At 54.6% G+C, this 21,636-nt stretch overlaps 1 protein-coding gene across 4 annotated transcripts; it reads left to right on the top strand.

Annotated features, from left to right (window-relative positions):
* The first annotated feature begins 225 nt into the window (after nt 1–225).
* On the top strand, nt 226–21,126 carry KCNC4 (potassium voltage-gated channel subfamily C member 4). 4 transcript variants are annotated; one of them, XM_013131001.2, is made up of 4 exons: nt 226–891; nt 5,469–6,405; nt 7,718–7,903; nt 13,517–13,653. In XM_013131001.2, exons 1-4 carry the CDS (start codon nt 241–243, stop codon nt 13,651–13,653), a joined length of 1,911 nt encoding a protein of 636 aa, XP_012986455.1. In that variant the 5' UTR covers nt 226–240. The 4 variants fall into 4 exon arrangements, with proteins under 4 accessions (XP_012986455.1, XP_005142203.1, XP_012986456.2 ...); XM_005142146.4 differs by lacking the exon at nt 13,517–13,653 and adding an exon at nt 21,065–21,126 and having other exon boundaries at nt 241–891; XM_013131002.2 differs by having other exon boundaries at nt 241–891; nt 5,469–6,419; nt 7,762–7,903.
* Nucleotides 21,127–21,636: the final 510 nt, after the last annotated feature.

Below are 21,636 nucleotides of genomic sequence, written 5' to 3'. Positions count from 1 at the left end.
TGGGGGGTGGTTTTGGGGGGGGTGGAGGTCGCAGCCTCCCCTTGCTATCCCCCCAGCAACCAGCGCTGTCCGGCTCGGCTCCAGCTTGCTCCCCTCTGAGGCCGGAGCCAAGGCTGAGCCCCCCCTTTTCCCCCCTTCCCCAGTCCCATCTGTGCCCCCCACCTCCCGCCTCCGCCGACCCCCAGCTCCTCGCCCGGAGGAAGGGTGCGCGTAGTGTGCATCTCCCATCCACCGAAATCTATGATCAGCTCCGTGTGTGTCTCCTCCTACCGTGGACGCAAGTCTGGGAACAAACCACCCTCCAAAACATGCCTGAAGGAAGAGATGGGCAAGGGGGAAGATTCGGACAAGATCACCATCAATGTAGGGGGCACCCGGCATGAGACCTACAAAAGCACCCTGCGGACTTTGCCGGGCACCCGCCTGGCCTGGTTGGCTGACCCCGATGCCCAGAGCAACTTTGACTTTGATGGCAAAAGCAACGAGTTCTTCTTCGACCGTCACCCTGGGATCTTCTCCTACGTGCTCAACTACTACCGCACCGGGAAGCTGCACTGCCCTGCGGACATCTGCGGACCCCTCTTCGAGGAGGAGCTGACCTACTGGGGCATCGATGAGACGGACGTGGAGCCGTGCTGCTGGATGACCTACCGCCAGCACCGCGATGCTGAGGAGGCCCTGGACATCTTCGAGAGCCCTGAGCCTGGTGGAGGGGCTGCTGGAGAGGAGCCTGAAGAGGAAGGGGGTAGGGAGATGGCCCTGCAACGCCTGGGCATGGATGACAGGCCCCCAGGTGCAGCGGGGGCTGCCGGAGGGGCCGGCTGCTGTCGGAATTGGCAGCCCAGGATGTGGGCGCTCTTTGAGGATCCCTACTCGTCCAAGGCAGCAAGGGTAAGCTCCTGAAACACAGGGGGAAGGTGGGATGGGAGGATCCTGGGGTTGTGTCTTCGTCTCTCCATCCCCATGGGTGAGGTGGACTTTGCTATTGGGCCCCACCATAGCCATCCCCCTCCTGCGATGGGACGCATTGGCCATACCTCATCCTACAGGCAATCTCTTCCGTCATCTCCCCATCCCCTCCCAGTGCATTGCATTTGGGCTGAAACTGAGAGCAAACCCATCCCCTGCCCCCTTTGCCCACCTCCTGGGCACACAGAGATGAGGGATTGTCAGGGAGAGCCCTTGGCAAGGCTGAGTCCTTGCTGGAGTTCCAGGATGCTCCAGGAAAGGCAGGTTTGCTTGGGTTCCTCTCACTGGCTTGTGCTCAAAGCCACATCTAACAGCCCAGGTATGGAGTGGGGAGAAGGGGCTGGTACCTGCTGGCTCCCAGATCAGGTCCTCAAGCAGATGGAATCCTCATGGTTATCCCTAGGGAGCCTGTGCTCCTCTTCTAGAGCCTCAACAGCCCCAGAGGACACCCTGTGCCTCTGCAGAGCATCTCTCCCTGCATCCCCCCAGCACCCTGGTCCTTGCACCCTGGTCCCCACCATCACCGCATCAATGCTGTCCACACACAGAATTGGTGCCCATCAGCACGTGAGCACAGGCTCTGAGCCACAGTAACACACAAATACCCCCCCCCCAACCCTCATCTTCACACATCCCTGAGGACCAGGTACACTGTGTACACACACAGAGGAGCAAGTACACGCACAAACACCCCCCCGTGACCCTCCTCGGCCATGCAGACAGTCCCTACCCACTGACACTGACACGCTCAGGATGTATCCCACATAACCAGGTGCATCTCTGGGCTCCCAGCCTGGCCCAGGCACTATTCTGTGCCTGTGTTTCCTCTCCCAGCTACTCTCAGATCATTCCCAAAGTGCTTCCCATTGACCCGCACACACCTCCCCATCCCCACCTCATCCCATCCCTGCGTACATGTCCCGCACCGCACAGTTCATCAATCCACCACATGCACACATCCAGGCATTTGGGCTCTAAATGAATTCTGGATGTATTTAGAGGTGTAAAAAAAGCCCTCAATGGTAAGAAATCCTGCAGGCATTTCACACCCACCAGCAGCACACGGGGCAGGGGTCACTTTGTTGAGGCACTGTTTTTGCTGCTCACACAAAAGCAACACACACAAGCAGAGGATGCTTGGCCAGCAAGAGCTTAACTTGTTTGACAGGGGTTACCTGATCCTTTGCCCATCCCTGAGGGCTCATCCCCTCGCAGAGATGCTCTGAGTGGTGCCAAGCTCCAAATAAAACAGGGAAGAACCCCCAAAATAAACCCGAGCACAATAATTCAGCTCAGATTTTTCACACTGTTCTTTGGTTCTGCTTCTCCCGTGTGCTGAGCTGCTCTTGGAGAGGCATAGGCTTCAGCAGGAGTGTGTTGGAGGGAGCAGAGAGGGAACAGGTTGTGATGTGAGCCCTGGGTTGGAGTGGGACCAGTCTGCACTGGGAGCTCCCCACTTCCTTCTTCCTGCTCCAGGGTAAGGGCTCAGCTCAGCCCTGCCATAGGGATGGTGACCTTCCAGTGCGATCCCACACAGTCTCTTCTGTTCCTATTTCCCCACTCTCTGCAATGGCTTAGAAGTGCTTCGGCAAAGGGGAAACTGAGGCACGGAGCAGTGCATCCTGCCCACTGCACCCAGTTAACATGGGGAGCTGCTGCTGGCTTGGAGTCACCATCCATCACTGGGATGCTCTGGACCCCATGAGCATCTCTGCATGTGCAATGCTCACGATGCTGCTGTGGTGTTTTGGGGTGGCTGAAGTGGCATTTCTCTGATGCTGCCCCATTTTAGAGTCTCCCCGTTCCTCTCTGGAGCAGAAGGGGTGCCGCTGACCACCACATTTGCCTTGGGGATGCATTGGAGAGCTGGTCTAACCAAGCCCTGCCAGCACTGGGCAGGAGAGCGGCACCAGGTTGTGTGTGTGAACCCTCTCCCTCCATTCTAACAGCAGTGACTCGAGGGCTGCTCCAGTCCCTGCTCCTCCTCGTCCATGGAGCAGCCCCTTGGGCCCTGCCTCAGTTGGCTCCTGCCTATTTCCATCTTTCCCTGCTTCCAGCTCCTCTCTCCCAGCACCTTTGGGCTGGCAGCTGTGTGACAATGTGGTTAGAAATCCTCCTCCCCATGATTTTAGCCTCTTTTCCCTGGAGCATCAATCCTATGGGATCTCTGGTTCCTGTGTTTCTTCCAACCTCGGTGGAAACTTGGTCCCTGAACTCCCAGTTGGAGTTTAAAACTCCTTTTCTCCCCATGAAAAGCTGCCCTGGTTGTGATTTCACCTCTACTTCCAAGCTCTCCCCATTATCCCTTTGCAGCCCAGCTTGTGGCATCCTGAACCTCACTTCCAGTGGGAATTCCAGGCCAGTGGCCCCCTGCTGGGTCATGGAACATCCACCCCAAGCTGTTGAGCACATGTTGGGATCATGTAGATCACCCACAGGTTGTGGAGGGTTCCTTTGGAGGCACTTCCAGTGCTGCATTGGTGATTACTTGTGCTTGGAGCAGAGGCCAAAGCTGCGATGAGCTGGATCTGCAGCTGACACAGAACTGGAGCAGCACCATTGGCTTTGCAGGGGGACGATGCCTGTGAACCTGATTCATCTATTTTTAGGGGCTGTTTTTGCTCCTGGGGCTAAATCAGTTCTCACCTCCACGGCTCATGCAGCAGCTGCTTCATTCCCGCAGTGTTCCAGGGTCTCACTCTCTTCCTTGGTTACTTCTTTCCTCTTCTGTTGCCTTGAGTTGAAGTTTTTCCTCTTCCAGTTTTCCTGTGATTCCCCATCCAGGGAAACCCAGGAATGTTGCTCAGGAAAAGTGGGTTATTTTGGCCGTGTGTGGACATGTTTGTCTGCTTAAACTGGTCTTGCTTTGAGATCAGCCCCAGTGTTCTCAGCCTGGCTCCATACAGGAGCTGCTCCAGCCCCTGAGCATCCTCATGGCCTCCTCCGGACTTGCTCCAACAGCTCCATGTCCTTATGCTGGGACACCAGAACTGCCCCCAGTGCTGCAAGTGTGGGCACACAAGAGCAGAGCAGAGGGGCAGGATCCCGTCCTTCATTCCGGTGCTCCCACTCTGGGGATGCAGCCCAGGTTTGGTTTCTGGGCTGTGGAAACCTTTGGAGGGCTGAAGCTCTGTGTGCTGCACCCACATGGGTTTGCCCTTGGGGACACCCCTCAAGGATGCTCCCAGCAGGCTCAGGCTGCTGGCACATTGCTGCTGGTGGCCAGGGCTGGGTTTCTCTCAAGCGTGACTCAGGCTGTCTCTGCTGCTGATTCACTCCAGCCCAGGACCTGGACTGTGTCTCGGTGCTGCTGCCTGCAGAACGCAGCCACTCGGGTGGCTTTGACAGCACAAGGTCACATCCTGCTCGGGTGTGTGAGCAGCAAAGGGTGCTGGGGGGGATCTGCCAAACCTGCCCTGCTTTTGTGCTGGAGGAAGGTAGAAGAAGAGCTTTTCTGATTGGAGTCTTTTCCTCGGGGGCTTTTGGGAGCAGATGGGTAATGGACTCATCATGAGCTCATCCTGTCTGGGAAGGCTGAGCAGGATTGATGGGGGGACGACAAAGTGGTTTCTTTCTGACACAGCCTGAGGTTTCCATTGGGTGTTGCTGGGCCCTTCTCGCTCTCATCCGAGGCAGAGCAGGGAGAAGGTGATGTAGAGGGGATAAGGTCTCCATCCAGTCCAACTGGTCTCACTGGTTGGCCATAGGGGTGAAATGGGAGTATCTGGGTGACACCAGGCCCAGGCATCAGCAGGATGCTGACCTCTGCCTATCCTCTCCTCCTTGTCCTGCCCTCTCAGTGCTGGGAGCATTGGTGGGCACATCATCTATCCCTGGCTCTTAGGGAGCAGGGAAGGGACAAAGGGCCATCTCTGATACATCCAGACCCCAAACCTCACAGTTGTGAATGTCTGATCTGGGGGGGCATTGGGGTGAAAGTGAGGGGAAGATGTTTGACTTAGTCCTCTCAAAGTCCCCTATTAATGTGTGTTCCCAGTGAAGGTTTGCTCCAAACCCATGTGCTGCAGGTCTCCCTTCATCCCCATCACTGTCATTTCTGGCACATCTCCAGCCACATCTGGAGCCCAGCACATCTTCCCATGCACCTATCATAACACTTGGAGAAAGGCTCTGGACTGATGGCCCCAGACACTGAGGTTTGTTGTCAACTCACAGGACAGCCCAGGGAACCCTCCTCATTTTCAGTCCTTATGCCTAGGGAAGTGGGTAGCAGCAGCTTAGCTCTGGGGTGTTTTGAGGCTTGTGCACTTGTTTTTCTGATGGAGGACTTCTCCCATCCCTCCTATTGCTATTCACTAGCAGGGGTTAGAAGAGATGGACCAAAGGCAGGTGACAGCAGAAATGTGTCTCAGGCTGCCCCAGAGTTGTTGTCACAATGGTTCATAATTGCTGCTCTCCCCCAGAGAGGAGAGGTTATCCCAGATCAGGAGGGGTTGACCCAAATCAGCTAATGGCCCATGTGGTTTCTACTACTGCAGGTAGTTGCTTTTGCCTCGCTCTTCTTCATCCTGGTCTCCATCACAACCTTCTGCCTGGAGACACACGAGGCCTTCAACATCGACGTCAACGTGACGGAGACCCTCGTGGTTGGCAACACCACGACCATCCTGCTGACGCATAAAGTGGAAACTGAGCCCATCCTCACCTACATCGAAGGGGTCTGTGTCCTGTGGTTCACCCTCGAGTTCCTGGTTCGCATCATCTGCTGCCCAGATAAGCTTCTCTTCGTTAAAAACCTGCTCAACATCATTGACTTTGTGGCCATCTTGCCCTTCTATCTAGAGGTAGGTCTCAGTGGCCTGTCCTCCAAAGCTGCCCGGGACGTACTGGGCTTCCTACGGGTGGTCCGTTTCGTCCGGATCCTCCGGATCTTCAAGCTGACCCGGCACTTTGTGGGTCTCCGGGTGCTGGGCCACACGCTCCGGGCCAGCACCAATGAATTCCTGCTCCTCATCATCTTCCTCGCTTTGGGGGTCTTGATTTTCGCCACTATGATCTACTATGCTGAGCGGATTGGAGCCAAGACGTCCGACCCCCGTGGGAGCGACCACACTCACTTTAAGAACATCCCCATTGGGTTCTGGTGGGCTGTGGTGACCATGACGACCCTGGGCTATGGCGACATGTACCCCAAGACCTGGTCGGGCATGGTGGTGGGGGCTCTCTGCGCCTTGGCTGGGGTGCTCACCATCGCCATGCCCGTGCCTGTCATCGTCAATAACTTTGGGATGTACTATTCGTTGGCCATGGCCAAGCAGAAGCTGCCAAAGAAGAAGAAGAAGCATATACCCCGTCCGGCCCCACTGGACTCCCCAACCTACTGCAAATCCGAGGAGAACTCCCCCCGGAACAGCACCCAGAGCGACACTTGCCCCTTGGCGGTAGAGGAGGGGGCAACTGAGAGGAAACGGTCAGGTGAGACCCCCAGAGTGGGGCAGAGGGAGGGGGAGACCTCCAGGAGGAGCCCCCAAGGCAATGTCTTTGGTTCCCTGTATCCCAGCATCCCTGAGTGCTGCCCTGCTGATGGATATACAGCTCTTGGGATGGTGAGATGCTGGTGCAGAAAGGGCTGAGGCCCTTGGGTGTTGGGTGCTGTGTTGGTGGACCAGGATGCTGCAGGTTAAGATCAGGGGGATAAAGGCCAAATGATGCTTTCCTGATGGCATAGATGTAGTCGTGATAGTGTGATTCAAAGTGTCCCTACCCAGCCCATCACTTCCTCACACTGACAGTTCCCATCTTAGCCTGGTAATGCCCTCAGGGTATATTTTGCTTTGCTTCCTCCCACTATAAATAAGGACAAGCTTCACCAAAAAGGAAAACTCCATAGATATTCCGTGGGACTTGACCCCACCTCCCCATTCATTTCTAGTGGATGCAGCATCCCTGCCTGGCGAGGTCAGCACTGCTCCAAATCCTGTGCTCAGGCAGGAGCAAAGTCAGCCCCTCTATGGTTTGGTCTCATGCCCTGAGCTGAAGTTTGGGGTTTGGCCACTCTTCCCTTCAGGTCAGGAGAGTTAATTTGCAGCAAGGAAACAGGAAAGACCCTGGTTGTGTCCTAACTTGTGCCACATTAATGATGTGGCATTCCCTGAGGTCAGCCCTGAGCAGCCACACATCTGGCCACATGTGTGTAGCAGTGATGGTCCTTCCCCTGTGAGGACACAAGGAGCTCCAAATGCCCTATAGCAGTTTTCCTTTACAAATCTCCCTTTTCCACATGCCTACACATCCCAACTGCTCTTGAGGAACAGGTCAACCCCATCCCTCCACCCCACCACTGATCCAAGAGCTCAGGCCAGACCCTGAGCATCACATCCTCTCAGCTAACGAACCACAGAGTCAGATGCCATCATTTAAGACTTCACCACTAACCTGAGCAGCCCTTATCTCAGCTGTGGGAGTTTTGGAGAGCTAATTCCCATCAAAGAGGTGGGTGGATCTCAAAGACCAGGGGTGTTCCTTCTCTGCTGGGCTTTGCAGTGTATATAACCCTCAGCAGGAGCAAATGCTGCTCTTTGCTGCTTGTGTTAGGATCTAATGTGGTCCTGGTTGCTCTAAGTCAGCATGTCCAGGCTGGGATGGTGACCTGTGGGTGTTGGTTTGGGCCATCTGCAAAGTGGTTTTCTGCTTCCCTTTATGGTGCAAGCAAACCCTTCTGCCCACCCCAAGCACCTCATCCTGTGGGTTTCTTGACTGCTGATGGGTCTCTGCCACCTTCTTGCAGACTCTAAGCAGAATGGTGAGGCCAACGTGGTGCTGTCGGATGAGGAGCAGCCTCTGTCCCCCACTGAAGAGGAGAACCGGCCCATGCGGCGTTCCAGCACCCGGGATAAGAACAAGAAATCCTCCACGTGCTTCCTGCTGGCCACAGGCGACTTCTCCTGTGCGGCAGATGGAGGCATCCAGAAAGGTAGGGCTGCTGTGGGAGGTGGGGGGTGTTGCATTGACCCAAGACAGTGGTTCATGTCCATCTGCCTGCCTGGATGTCGTTCTCTGCTCCCCAGATCCACTTGTCCTCCTGCCTCTCCATCTGCTTCATGTCCATCCACCACGTCTCTCTGCTAGCTCTATACGTTTACTTTCTGCTCCCCCCAAGTTCTCCTCCCCCATTGCCACCATTTGGGGTCTGTGACCCCAGGCTGGCTGCACTGCCCTCCTTGGGGACAGCACTGTCCCTTTGCTCCTCAGTGCTCCAGCTTCTCCTGTCCTTCCAGCTCTTCCCCCTGGTCCTCAATCACCCATCTCAGGGTGGTGTGAGGGGGACATCTCTCCTGGGCTGGGACTGAAGGTGGTCAGAAGGTTTTCAGCAGGGAAAAGAATCCATAGGATTTTCCTTTCCTTTTCCCCTCTGATGTGTTCTGGTGGGTTCGAGCGTGGGGAGCTGCGATGTGTCAAGTGCTGCCTTGCCAAAAGCACCGGGCTGCCAGCAGGGCTGTCTCCTCTGGGTTTGGAAAGTGAGAGTTGAGTGTTAAGGTTTCCAATGGGAAACTGTGGGGGAGATGAGTCAGGAAAACACAAAACTCTTCTTTCCCATGACAAAGCAAGCTCCTTCCCAGCCTGATCCCTTCAGTTGGCATCCAGCCTTCCCTGTCCCACCTGGGCCTGACTCCCAGCATCCCAGCCCCCTGGAGGGTAAATCCAGTCCCCACCTTCACCCACAAGATCCATCTGCACCCTCGGATGTTGGGATAACTCTTAAGACACAGCTCAGGTCTCTAGTTCTGTAGTTCATCTTCTGTGTCCAGGGTGGTGTGGGATGAAGACCTACCTCTGCCTCCTTGGTACCATCATCCCAGTATCCCACAGGGAATGGGGCATGGGAGCTGGGACCAGGGAGGGCAAAAGATGATGTGCAGCACCTCTGAGCTGCACAACCAGGCCTGTTGGTTAGTGGTGTTGGTGCTTTGGAGACTCTCAAGGGTTTGTTGCTATAGCATTGCTTGGGATGGTAAAGGCAAGATGGGCTCTGGGACACAGGGAGCTGCTTGGGGGCAATCACATTTATTGCATTACTAGAAGCAAATTAGCTGCTTCTTCAAGGGAAATCAAGAATTCCCTTTGGCATTCCTGCGCAAGCTCATCCCTTAGGAAGAGGGAAGAAATGCAAAGCTTTGCTCATCTTTGGGCAGGAGGTGCTAGACAAATACTGCCTTGAAATGCCTCGTGTTTTTCCAGGAAGTGTCTTTTCCTGTGCAGTTCATCTCTTAATGCCTGCTAATGGAAATGGGTGAGGGGGCTCTGGTCCTGCTCCAGCCTGGGGGGATGCTGAACTGGAAGGGATGGAGAAGGATGAAAGCCAGTGCTGATCTTCATCCTTACAAGATACTCATCAGGCATCCCTTCAACTGAAGCACTTGGGCTTGGTCAGGACAAGCAGAGCAGGTCTAAGAGCTAAGGATCCAGTGCTGCTTTTGCTGGGCTCCCAAATCACATCACTCAGTTGCAGGAGACCAGGAGGTTCTTCTCCTTGCCTGGTGGCAGCTGCTCTCGAAAATGCATTTTGGTGATCTTTCTTGGCTTGTTCTGATGTCTTTCTTGCAAATGGCATCATTAAAACCAGATGTTGACATGGGTCACTTACCCCCACCTTGCTGGAATGGTTTTTCACCTGGAAAAAGGTGGATCTGGTGTCCAGAGTGATGCATGAGACCTTTTGGAAAGAGAGAAGCTCAATATCCAGGACCAGGGAGGGAAGGAGATGATGTGTTGTTTCTGAGCTGCATACCAAGCTCTGTTGGCTCGTGGTGCTGGTGCTTTGGAGGTCTTCAAAGGTTTGTTGCTGTAACACTGCTTGGGATGCTTGGGCTGTTTGCATGGACTGGTGTGATGCTTCCATGGGAGCTCAGGGATGAGATGCTCCAGCCTGGTCAGGGTTAGTGGTGCTCAGAGGTGATGAGCGGGGCAAAGCAGCCCCATGTGCCCAGCCATTGGGAGCCATGGAAGTGCCTCTTCCCTCATCCTGATTTATCTCCCGCTGAGGCTGTTTGTTCTGGTACTGGGATGTTGGCAGCTCTGCAAATTGAGATGAGCTTGGTTCTGAGCCCGACTTGCTGATGGCCATCTGTCAGATCCTGGGACAGGTACTGATGTCTGTACAAGCTGTGGAAATCAGGATCTGGAGCTGGTTCAGGAATATGCTGCAGATCTCAGCATCCATCATAGTTCAAGCCCAATTCCAGTGGTTGGTCTCGTTGGAGCAGCTCAACGGGTGTCCACCACCCCTTGGGCATGGGCCTTGGAGAAGATAAAGCTGATTGCAGTGGATTGTGGCATGTGTTTCTTGTCCCTGTTGCTTCTTCCTTGCTCCCTTGTTGCTGGTGACAGGTCCAGACCCTTTATCTCCCTTCAACACTAAAGACCTGCTCAGCAGCCCCCCAAAATGTGTCCTGCTGGGGCCCAGACATATTGGAATGGGTCTGTCTTGGCACATGAGCCCCTGTCCTCTGCTTAGGTGGAGCAATATGGAGGTAGGATGAGTCCAGCATCCCCCATGCCACTGAGACTGGTTATGATGGTCTAGGGAAAAGGTAGTGGTTGAAACCAGAGTGGACAAGGGGAATGGCTTGAACCTGCCCAAGAGAGGGGAGACTGAGCTGAGCTCTTAGGCAGAAGCTGTTCCCTGGGAGGGTGCTGAGGCGCTGGCACAGGGTGCCCAGAGAAGCTGTGGCTGCCCCATCCCTGGCAGTGCTCAAGGCCAGGTTGGACACAGGGGCTTGGAGCAGCTGCTCCAGTGGAAGGGGTCCCTGCCCTGGCAGGGGTTGGAGCTGGAGGAGCTTTCAGGCCCTTCCAATACAAACCAGGTTGGGATTCTATGATTTCAAGAGGAGCCGCAGGCAATGGGGTTACATGCAAGGAAGGGGATTTACCCTCCTCCAGGTCAGCTCTCACAGCACCTCCCTTTGACTGCACATTCATCATGGCAACGTGGCAATTTTTGGCTTGGTTGCCAAACCCCAAAGCATCACACAGCTGATTTTCAGTCTGTTGCTTGCTATTAGTGCAGGGCTGTGACCAGCATGTGGCTTGAGCAGTGTGGGCTCGAGCGCGGGGATGCTCATGTGAGTGATGCTTGGGTTAGGGAGGGGGGAATGAAGCAAGGACAAGCCCACGTTTGCACGGGGACACACGTGTGAGTACATGCACACACAGCTGAGCACCAGGGCCGTTGTTATCAACAAGCACAGGCTTTCCTGGGCAATGCTCCTTCTTGCATTACCCTGTCCCCATCTGCTGCTGGCTCAAAGCATATGTGAGCGTGCACGTGTGAGCTGTTGCTGGTGGGCAACACGGCATTGCCCCACTGCTCTGCTCAGATGATGCCTCTATACAGCTCCTTGGCAACAAACCCCTATATAAAGCAATCCCAGTGACCTCAGTTGGCACCTATGTGAGTTACTGGGATACCGGCTCCGTTAAGGAACAGCACTGGTGGCCGTTGGCACAGCACAGCTCTCTAGTGCTTTGCTTGAGTCCACGGTGGCACCTGGCCCTGGGTTTGGTGGCATTGAGGGCTGGAGCCCTGAGCTCCTTCCCAGCTGCTCCTATGAGTGTGGTTTAGGACTAAACTGAAGGAGAAGATGAAGTTTTGGGTTTGGGGCAGGTTTGCCTTTGGAGTCCTGTTGCAGAGGGACCCTGGGGTAATCTTTGTGAAATGCCACCCCAAACTGAGGTGCTCAAGACTTAATCAAACCTGGCAGCAGGACTTTGGCCCTGTTCCTGTGCCCATTGCCATCCTTTTCTATGCAGTGATCTGAGCAAGAGGGCAAAGAGCATTGCTGTAAAGTGCTCAGTCACATCAGTGGTCCTTGCATTGCCAGCAAGCCCTGTCACATCTCTCTGCCAAACTGATGTTGTTTTGGTGCCGGATCCATCCATAACCCCAAGCTTTCAGGGACCAGTTGCATCTTGGCACGATAGCTTCCCATTGCATGGGCTCAGGGTGGCAGGGGAATGTGTGAGCTCTTAAGAAGCCTCTGTGCTCCTTTGGAAAGAGCCAGGTTTGCAGAAGGATGAGCCTGAGAGAGGTTTTTGGGGGTGATTTGAGGAGCAGGGGCTCTTTGCATCAGCTGCAAGCATCCTTAGTGGGAAACATCCCTTGCTCCCACTGTCTCAGCGCTGCATTTGCTTCCCTCCTCACTTGCTGTGTGGATTCATGCCAAAAAGGAAGTAAGGAAATTGCTCTTCTTTGGGGCCTGATTCTGCTCTTGCTTCCAATGTAAAAGCTTTGCTGAAGTCAGCAACAGGTTTAGACAGGTGGCATTCTGTGCCCCAGACATGGCGTCTGGGTTACCCCTGCCGGCTGCTGCGGCTGGGAAATGATTAGGGAAAAGGTATTAAAAGGGGATAAGATTCAGATTTAAAGGGACAGGGCTTTGGAGCCCTTTGCAGATGATGCTCATGTCTCAGCCTCCTCCCTGGGGGTGATGCTGTGAGCGTTAATCCCCGATCCAAGCCTAAACCTCCCCAGCCAGGCCAGCTCCTGCTGTCGGTGCCTTTGCATGGCAGCAGAACCCGAGGACGAGCCACGGAGTCCCGGGGGATGCGGGGCCGGTTTCCAAGCTCGGCTCTGCCGAAGGGCTCATCCATCACCTTGTTTTTCTGCTGTCAGGGAGCCGCCTCCCTCCTTCCCTCCCCCTGTGTCCATCCTCTCGCTCCGGTGCTTGCAGGGAAGGCAAAGGCTCGGCTGGATGCGCTCATCCCGGAGGATGCAGCACAGTGCAGGGTGGTCGGGCTCATCCTGGATGGGACCATCCTTATCTTGCCGTGTCTTGGCAGCAGAGCTGCCCCTGCAAGATGCAGCGATCCAGAGATCAGCTTGTGGGGCTCATGTCTGAGCAGGGCTGATGCAGAGACCTAAGAAGGCAATTTTCACTGCAAATAGGTAGTTTCTGTCCAGAAAGACAAGTGGCTTTTGACCTGTGAGAGCATTTGTTCTGGCTGTTGCTTTCCAATAAAAGCTGGAGCAATTTCTGGCTCTTTGTGAGGAGTGGGAAGGGTTCTTGTGCTTAAAGCAATAGAAATATCTGCTCTTCCATGCAGTTTCTCATGGAAAATCATGAGCGCATCTACCTGCTCCTTTCCATACAGAAAGGTGTCAGCAGCAGCTTGCTGCTACAGCTGGCTTAAAAACGGGAGCTGGGGGAATAACTCCTTCCAAATCCCATGTTTGAGCTCTGCTGCTTTTCCCCATTTGCTTCAGCCCACAAAACCCCCAGATTCATTCCTCATTCAGAGCAATTTGGGAAACCAAACCCAACGCCCCCAGAAGTGGTTTGGTTTCTCAGCATCAGCGATTCCGGAGTCCTGGATTCACCTGGCGCTGCTTGGGGAGCTGAGGGCAAGGGAGGGGAAGGTCTGGATGATCCCCAGGAGCTTGGCTGCCCTCACTAAACCCTTCTTGATGGTTCTTTAGGGGGTTCAATCGGGGTGTGGGGCTGGGCGATGCTCACCCTGGTGCTCTTTGCTTTCCGAGCCTTAGGAAGGAGGCTGCTCGGCTCTAACCTGTCCCGTTTTCTTCACCAAGGCTATGGAAAATCCCGGAGCCTAAGCAGCATAGATGGCGTGGCAGGATCCACGGTGGGCTTGGCTCCCCTCACGTCCCACTGCAGCTCTCCCTGTCCTCTGCGGCGTCCCTGCTCTCCCGTCCCCTCCATCCTCTAATGTGCCGCCCGGATCCTGCTTTGCCTGGTCGTGTCCCTCTGTCCCTTCCCTTCCCTGCTGGCACCGGGTCTCCAGGTGCTGCCCATGCCCACAGGAGACCGAGCTGGGCCAACTCCAGCCTGAGAAGCGGGTTCTGATCCCATCCAGCTGCCGCCGTGTTCCCCTGCCTGGTTTGCAGGACGTGTAACGTCTCCATTGAACTCTCCATGTGTTTGGGACAATCCCTGGAGCAGGTGGGGTTTTCCCTTCTCCCCCACCCCCCGTCCCCTTTATTCATCCTAAATAAACTGGGCCAACCCATGCGATTCCCTCTGGTGTCGAGCCCTCCTTCCCGTGGGCTGTTTGCACTTGGGTTAAAGGGTGGTAGAGGCGCAGGGAGGACGCGTTGACTCACGCAATTATAGATCATTGTGCTGGAAATTCATATCATTTTAGGTCTCTTTACCTTTGAGTTTTAAAAACAGCTTCAGGTTTCTGGGGGCAACAGATGAATAAACCTCAATTCCCTGCCCAGCAGCACTTCCTCTCTGTTTTGTGCCTTTTTCTGCCTAAATCACACTTGCTCCTTCCCTTCTTGTGTCTGCTTATCTGTCCAACCTCAGGGATGGTTGTGGGGCTCAATGTGGCTTTGGCATCCATGGAAACCAGACCATGGAGGTTTTAGGGCCCTGGACTGGGTGTGGGGAGAAAAAGTAGGTTGGGATAAAGGTTGGACAAACAGACATGGATGTTTCCATGAAGAGCTGGTGGGGAGAGGAATATGGATCCCCAGGAGTGGCTGGGGAAGTGCTACTCCTGTTGAATAGTGGGGGAAATGAGAGACTTGCAGCAAAACAATGCGTAAATGGATGGGGGCATGAATCCTCTTTTGAGGTGGATGTAGGGTGCTATGGAGAGAGTCCCCCATGGGGATGGGAGCTGGGTTTGAACTGGGTCATCCCCATCCCCTAGAGGATGTGGTTGGAGTGCCCAACTGCCTGTTGTACTGCTGGGTTTTGTTCACATATGTTGGGTTTTGGGATGAGTTTGAATGATATTCCTGAACTGGAGCAGAACCTGTGGTCCCCTGAGTTCTGGCTCCTTTCATCAGTTCCCAACCTGGTTTGGGTTGAAGGGACCTTAAAGCTCCTCCAGCTCCAACCCCTGCCACGGGCAGGGACCCCTTCCACTGGAGCAGCTGCTCCAAGCCCCTGTGTCCAACCTGGCCTTGAGCACTGCCAGGGATGGGGCAGCCACAGCTTCTCTGGGCACCCTGTGCCAGCGCCTCAGCACCCTCACAGGGAACAGTTTCTGCCTAAGAGCTCAGCTCAGTCTCCCCTCTCTTGGGCAGGTTCAAGCCATTCCCCTTGGCCTGTCCCTACATCCCTTGTCCCAAGCCCTTCTCCAGCTTTCCTGCAGCCCCTTTAGGCACTGGAGCTGCTCTCAAGTCTCCCCTTCTCTTGTCCAGGCTGCCCCAGCCCAGCTCTCTCAGCCTGGCTCCAGAGCAGAGCTGCTCCAGCCCTCGCAGCAGCTCCATGGCCTCCTCTGGCCTCGCTCCATCAGCTCCAGGTCCCTCCTGTGCTGCTGGATCAGGGCTGCAGGGGGGTCTCTGAGCACAGCAGAGGGGCAGGAGAACCCAGCACTGTTGGCAATATAATTTCCAGCTCCATCAACCCATTTCTGCCTCTCTGGAAGCATCAGTGTCTTGGGTGGCTGAAAGGAGCTGGTTTGGTGGGTGCAGCCTTGCCCATGGCTGGCATCCCCCTGCTTTCTTGGCCACTTTCCTTACTCTGAGTGTATCCAGCTCCATGGGGCTGGAGCCTGGGGACTCTCAGTCAGAGGATGTGGAGCAAAGCTTAGCTTTGGATGTGTTTTAGAACAACAAAAGCCCCAGGAGCTTTCTGGGGCTCTCACCCTTCCCCTCCATCACAGCCAGCCCAGAGCTGGTGCTCAGGGGATGCTGTAGTGTGAGGATCCCCTTGGTGAATGACTGTTCCCTGCACCTTGAAGGAGCTGAGCTGCATTTTGACAGATCCCACAGGCAGGATCCTCCTGCTCTTTCCTGTGCTCCCCGTGCCTCAGTTTCCCTCAGTTTAGACAAGGGCGAACACCGGGAGCCTCCTGCAGTAAAACTCCTTGCAGCCACAGTGCAGGAGATGCTACACAAGGAGGAAGCGTTGAGTGCTTCATCTGGCTCCGTTTATTTCCTCCCTGCTGAGTTGAAGGAGCTGCCAGGAGGAGCCAGTCACCACATCTCAAACCATCCCCCTCCAAGCCCTACACGGGGCCAACAACAAGCACTTGCCTTTTAGTTTGCTTTTCTTCTTTCCTCCCTGCCTCAGCCATGGGAGCAGAGCAGCCAGAGGTGAAGGGAAGCAGAAAAGGGGCAAAACCCCTTGGTGCCATGAGCTGGGTTATGGGGTTTGATGGCAGCAGCTCAGTACCACATAGACCCGGTGCTGGAGCTGGATTCTGTTTGGATTCAGTGTGTAATTGGGATGAGCATCCATCCTCTGCCCAGGGTTCCTGTGGTGGTTTCTGTGCTGTGGTATTGATTCCCCCCTCGCCAGCAGCACCAGGGTTGATGATGTGTGTTGGTGTAGCTGCATTCCTTGGATTTCTGTAATTAAAAGGTATTCCCACCTCAAACAGTCGGGCAGCTTTCCAGGCTCCTGAATCACCCCAAACCCCCATGAACTGGGCGAAGGGGTGAGTATGATAGCACCATACTGGTGCTTGTCTGATGCATCCTGCCCTTGGGAGCTGCTCCTCTCAAAGTAGGAGGAGCTGGAATAGCCCCAGCCCATGCAAGAGGGAAGGTCACCCTGGTTGCTTTCAGTGGTCTCTGAATCATAAATGATTTAACCAAGGTCATGCACTGACTTTGGGGATGAGCCAGGCATGAATATCCAGCGCTGCTGCCCTGTCTCTTACAGCAGCAGCACATCAAGAGCCTCAGACTTTGGGGTTGGAGTCTCTTGGAAGCAGAACATTAACCCTGGAGCAGATCCACAGCCACAGATCCCAAGAGATCCCATCCTCTCCTTTTCCAAAGCAGCTCATCCAAACACCGGGGCTGGTTGCTCCATGTGGAAAAGCCTTTGGTGGACCCCCAGAACCCCTTCATTCCCCATCAGAGCAACGGGGCTTGGGTGTGAGAGCTGACATGGAGCCGGCAGGAGGCAATTTTTAGCAGTGGCGTTATGCAACAAGGGAGAAGGGATGACTAATGTGCAAAAAGCTCCTCTAAACCAGCCCAGCCCCGAATGGGAGACGAAGGGATTTCAGTGGGAGGCACCAAACTGTTGAGAAACCCATCGCATCTTGTCCCTCTTCCTCCCTGCCGCCTTCTGAGCAAGTGATTTGGGGGATGCAGGAGGGGGAAAACAGCATGTTGTTATTTTGGGATGGGGTCTGGGTTGGTTTTGGGGGCGACTTGGCAGCGGTTAATCCCCTCTTGCATAGCACTCTATAAGGAGCTGTAGCGGAACAGAAGAGCAGACCATTAAATATCTCTGGAGCTCAGGGTTTTATCTCAAACAGAGGCCAAAATTGGCTGCCTAGAGAATAGGATAAGAATAGAGCAAGAATATACGATACTTCCCCCGAATATCCTCCCAGCCACTTATCTATGTTTAGGGATCTGGCGAGGAGCACACGTTCCAGCTAAGGGGAAAAGCAGGGAGAGAAAGGAAGGGTGCTTGATTGATGCCCAAGTCCTAAAATGGCATTTAAACCCCCCAAAATCAACTGGTGTGCAGTGACTGTCAGGGCAGTGAGCTCACCAGCCTGGAGATGAGGCTTTCCCATGGGATGGAGGGAGTGTGTTGGGTCTGATCTGCTGGTTTGTTCCCAGTGGGATGCTGTGATTGAGTAGGAGCATGCAGATAAAGCATGGTGAATACCATATATATAGCATGGTGCCAGGTTGGACGGGGCTTGGAGCAAGCTGCTCTAGTGGAAGGTATCCCTGCCTGTGGCAGGGGATTGGGACTGGATGAACTTTGAGGTCCCTTCCAACCCAAAGCAGTCTGATTCTATGATATATATGTATATTTGCCTATGTATAATGTAATGCCCAGCAGTGTGGTACCAGGGGGAGTTTCCAGTGCCCTATAGTTCTCTTCCCATCACGGCTGCAGATGTATGTGATGCTCAACAGCAGGATCAGAGATGTTTCATTGGGATGATGCTGGTGTTGCTGAGCCCTTGCATCCCTCTGTGTGTGTGTGTGTCTGCTGAGGCCAGCAGCATTTCGGAACAAAGATCCAGCCCCTCTAACAACCCACCCCCAGTGCACAGAGCAGGAACACCAGAGCAGCCTCATCGGGTGCATTTGGAGGGATGTGGGGACAGTTTCCCCCTTGAGCTGCAGTTTTCCCTTCTCTCTTGCTCCTGGAAGGCTCAGAGCCCAAGTGCTGTGTGGAGGTTGTGCTGCCAGCCAGGGTTACATGCAAATATTCATTGTTCCTGGTGCAACAACCGCTCTGTTTCTCAGGAGATGCCTGAAAGAGCTGAGGAAATAGAGGGGCTGTCAGGCAGCCGGGCGGGAGGTGAAGATGTCAGCAGAGTAATTGCTCTACCCAGAAGCAGCCTGGTTCTGGCTTCCCCAGCACTGCCAGGAAAAAGCCTCCGTGCTTATTTGATGACAATAAAACCGAATGCAGAATAAATAGCAACCCCATCCCTTGCCCATGCTGACGAGGAACAGGGAGAGCAGAGGCAGATGCAAAATAAGATGCAGTTGAGCTTATAAATAGGTGCCTCCCAGCTCCAGTCTCTTACTTAACCTGAAGCAGACACAGCCATAGATCCCAAGAGATCCCATCCTCTCCTTTCCCCCATGGGGCTCCCAAAGCAGCTCATCCAAACACTGGAGCTGGATGCCTGGCTTTGTGCCCCAGTCTCCACTGGGGATGGGATTCTTATGCTTTTCCCCAATGGAAAGGTATATGGAGGCTTGGAAAATGTTTTGCTAACTGCTGGGGAGTGAATCGTGCTCTTCCCCTCATGTGGGACAGGCTGGGGCAGGGAATGTGTCCTGATGGCCATGGAACATATAATCATTTGGATTTCTGTGGGAAGAGCATCAGCCTGATGGCAGCACCATGCCAACACAAGGCTGGGGACCAGCCCTTGGCTGGTGCAGAGGATGCCCAAGGTGAGAGGTGGCTTTGTAGATGTGCAGCCCCCCCTGGGTAGCATCTCTCATCCTCACAGATGCAGGTGGCCACTGGCTTTTGTTCCATCATCATGGCATCCTCCGTTGTCTTGTGGTCGATGGAAATGGGCATTGTGGGAGATGCAGATGTGGGCTGGGAGGTGTAAGTGCATTGGCAAAGCAAGAGGAGTTAATGTAGGACCTACCTAAACACTGCTGGAGCAGCTGGAGGCTGGCAGCCTGTGAAGGCAGCACCTGAGGGGGTTTGGGGAGATGCTTCTCAGGGGGAAGTGGGACTGTGTGAAACCATCAGTGTGAGCCTGCACCCCAGAGTGAGCACAGGGCAGGGAGGGGATCCTGCCCCTCTGCTGTGCTCTGCTCCAGCTCTGGGGCAGCAGCACCAGAGGGACCTGGAGCTGATGGAGCGAGGCCAGAGGAGGCCATGGAGCTGCTGCGAGGGCTGGAGCAGCTCTGCTCTGGAGCCAGGCTGAGAGAGCTGGGCTGGGGCAGCCTGGACAAGAGAAGGGGAGACCTGAGAGCAGCTCCAGTGCCTAAAGGGGCTGCAGGAAAGCTGGAGAGGGGCTTGGGACAAGGGATGTAGGGACAGGCCAAGGGGAATGGCTTGAACCTGAGGAAGATGCTGTGCACTGCAAGGATGCTCTTCAGGGCTGGAACCAGCTAGGAGCAATAAGCTGAGGCAGGAGGATGGTTTTCCTGTGGGGGCTTTGCCTGGGGGGCAGTGATTTAACACCGAGAACAGAATCTGCTGTTGTTGTTATTTATTTTTAGTGGTGCTAATTTCCTGCGGAGCTCGGAAGCTGCTTTCCAAGGCAGGTCCCTGTGGGCTGAGGGCAGCAGGGCCAGAGCTCACACACCAAATGGCTTTGAACTGGGAGGAGATGGGAGTTAAAAGCCGAGTCGTGTCCCTGGGAGATCAATCGACCTGATGGGGAGTGAGTGTTTCGAGCAGGCCACAAGCTCTGCCAAGAGCTTTTAGCTGCTCACACAAGTGATTGAACAAGTGGGGAGGTTTTGCAGCAGCCTCTTCCTACTGGTCCTCAGAGCAGCCTTCCAGTATCTGAAGGGGGCCTATAGGGATGCTGGGGAGGGACTATCCATTAGGGACTGTAGTGACAGGACAAGGGGTAATGGGTTGAAACTTAAACAGCAGAGGTTTAGATTGGATATAAGGAAGGAGTTCTTTGCTGTGAGGTGCTGAGGCACTGGAATGGGTTGCCCAGGGAGGTTGTGAATGCTCCATCCCTGGCAGTGTTCAAGGCCAGGTTGGATGAAGCCTTGGGTGCCATGGTTTAGTGTGAGGTGTCCCTGCCCATAGGAGGGGGTTGGAACTGGATGATCTTGAGGTCCTTTCCAATTCTAACTATTCTATGATTGCTGCTGGGGGATGGTGATGGGTCTCCCAAACCAGTCCTTTGGGCAGCTCTATACGTGGGGACCTCTCCTGCAAGCCCTGGGATGGAGGAACTTTAATCCCAAGGAGTTTCTTCCTGGATATGTGGCTTTGCAAACCTCTGCATCTGGATGCTGCTCATCCAAGCTGCGCAGTGAGGCTCCATAGGTGATGAGACCTCTCTTTTGGGGCAAATGAGGTGCTTTTGGAGCTGTGTTTGGTGTTCGGGGGGGAAAGTTGGGTCAAACCCTGCTCATGAGCTGGCAGGAGGGCGTTTGCAGCCAAATCCCTGGGTAGAAAGGGCAGCTCCATCCCTAATCGGGTGGATCAGGCACTGTCTGATGGCCCCTGGCCTGGGAGCTGGGCCCTGGCACATGGCGAGAGGCAGTGTTGTGACTCAGAGCTCCAATCAGTGGTAATTAATTCAATGATAACGAATGAGAGGGACAAGGAAAAACACTGTGGGATATTAATGCACCAAGCTTGGCTTTGGGACATCTGGCTCGGGAAGGGTTTGTCAAGAGCAGCTTTCTGCAGGAGAGGGCTGCAGCAGGGACAGCTTCATTCCTCTGCTCATCATTTTTACCCCCAGAATCAGCCGGATTCCATGTTGTTTCCCACATTTGCATCTCTGGGTCCTTTCTGAGGCTTTGTAAAACACTTAAAACCCGATTTACTGAGGGATTAGCATGATTTTATCCCTCTGGAGGAGACCATTTCACTTTGTAGCTACTCTGGTTTCTTCACCCAGCAATGTTTGCTCTCCTGGAAGCTCAGTCTCGCTCTCCCTGTCCTGTTTCTCCACATCAGCTGATGAAAGCAGGGTCTAATGTGTTTAATCCTTGTGTCTTTAATTGCAGATACCTGCCAAGACGTCCTCTCTTCCAGTTACCCCCAGGGTGAGGTGGTCACCTTCTCCTGAGCTCTGGCTGGATGCAGGCAGCACCTCGGTGAGGGATGCTCTCCCCAAGGGATGCTCTCCCCAAGGCAGAGGGATGCATACCCTGAGGGATTCTGTCCCCAAGGTGGTGGGATGCTGTCCCTGAGGATGAGGGATGCTTTGCCCAAGGGATGCATTCCCCAAGGCCAAGGGATGCATTTCCCAAGGCTCTGGGATGCTCCCTCTGAGGCCAAGGGATGCTCTCCTAAGGCTGAGTGATGCATTCCCCCAGGGATGCTCTCCTGGTGGCCAAGGGATGCATTCCCCAAGGGTGATGCTCTCCCCAAAGGAGATGCTCTCTCCAAAGACAAGGGATGCATTCCCCAAGGAAGACACTTTCCCTGAGGCTGAGGGACGCATTCCCCAAAGGAAATGCTCTCCCCAAGACTAAGGGATGCTCTCCCCAAGGAAGATGCTCTACCTGATGCCAAGAGATGCTCTCCCCAAGGCTGGGACATGCATGCCCCCAGGGATGCTCTCCCAGAGGAGCTT

The sequence above is a fragment of the Melopsittacus undulatus genome, chromosome 16 (assembly GCF_012275295.1).
Source record: "Melopsittacus undulatus isolate bMelUnd1 chromosome 16, bMelUnd1.mat.Z, whole genome shotgun sequence".
In the NCBI taxonomy this organism is placed as follows: domain Eukaryota; kingdom Metazoa; phylum Chordata; class Aves; order Psittaciformes; family Psittaculidae; genus Melopsittacus; species Melopsittacus undulatus.
Note: the sequence above shows the minus strand (reverse complement) of the source record. Positions and strands in the feature narration are given on the sequence as shown.

Excerpts from the sequence above, each read along its gene's own strand:
- KCNC4 (XM_013131001.2), top strand. The coding sequence starts at position 241 with ATGATCAGCTCCGTGTGTGTCTCCTCCTACCGTGGACGCAAGTCTGGG. Across the intron at positions 6,406-7,717 it reads AACTGAGAGGAAACGGTCAG|ACTCTAAGCAGAATGGTGAG; the intron begins GTGAGACCCCCA and ends ACCTTCTTGCAG. Across the intron at positions 7,904-13,516 it reads AGATGGAGGCATCCAGAAAG|GCTATGGAAAATCCCGGAGC; the intron begins GTAGGGCTGCTG and ends TTCTTCACCAAG.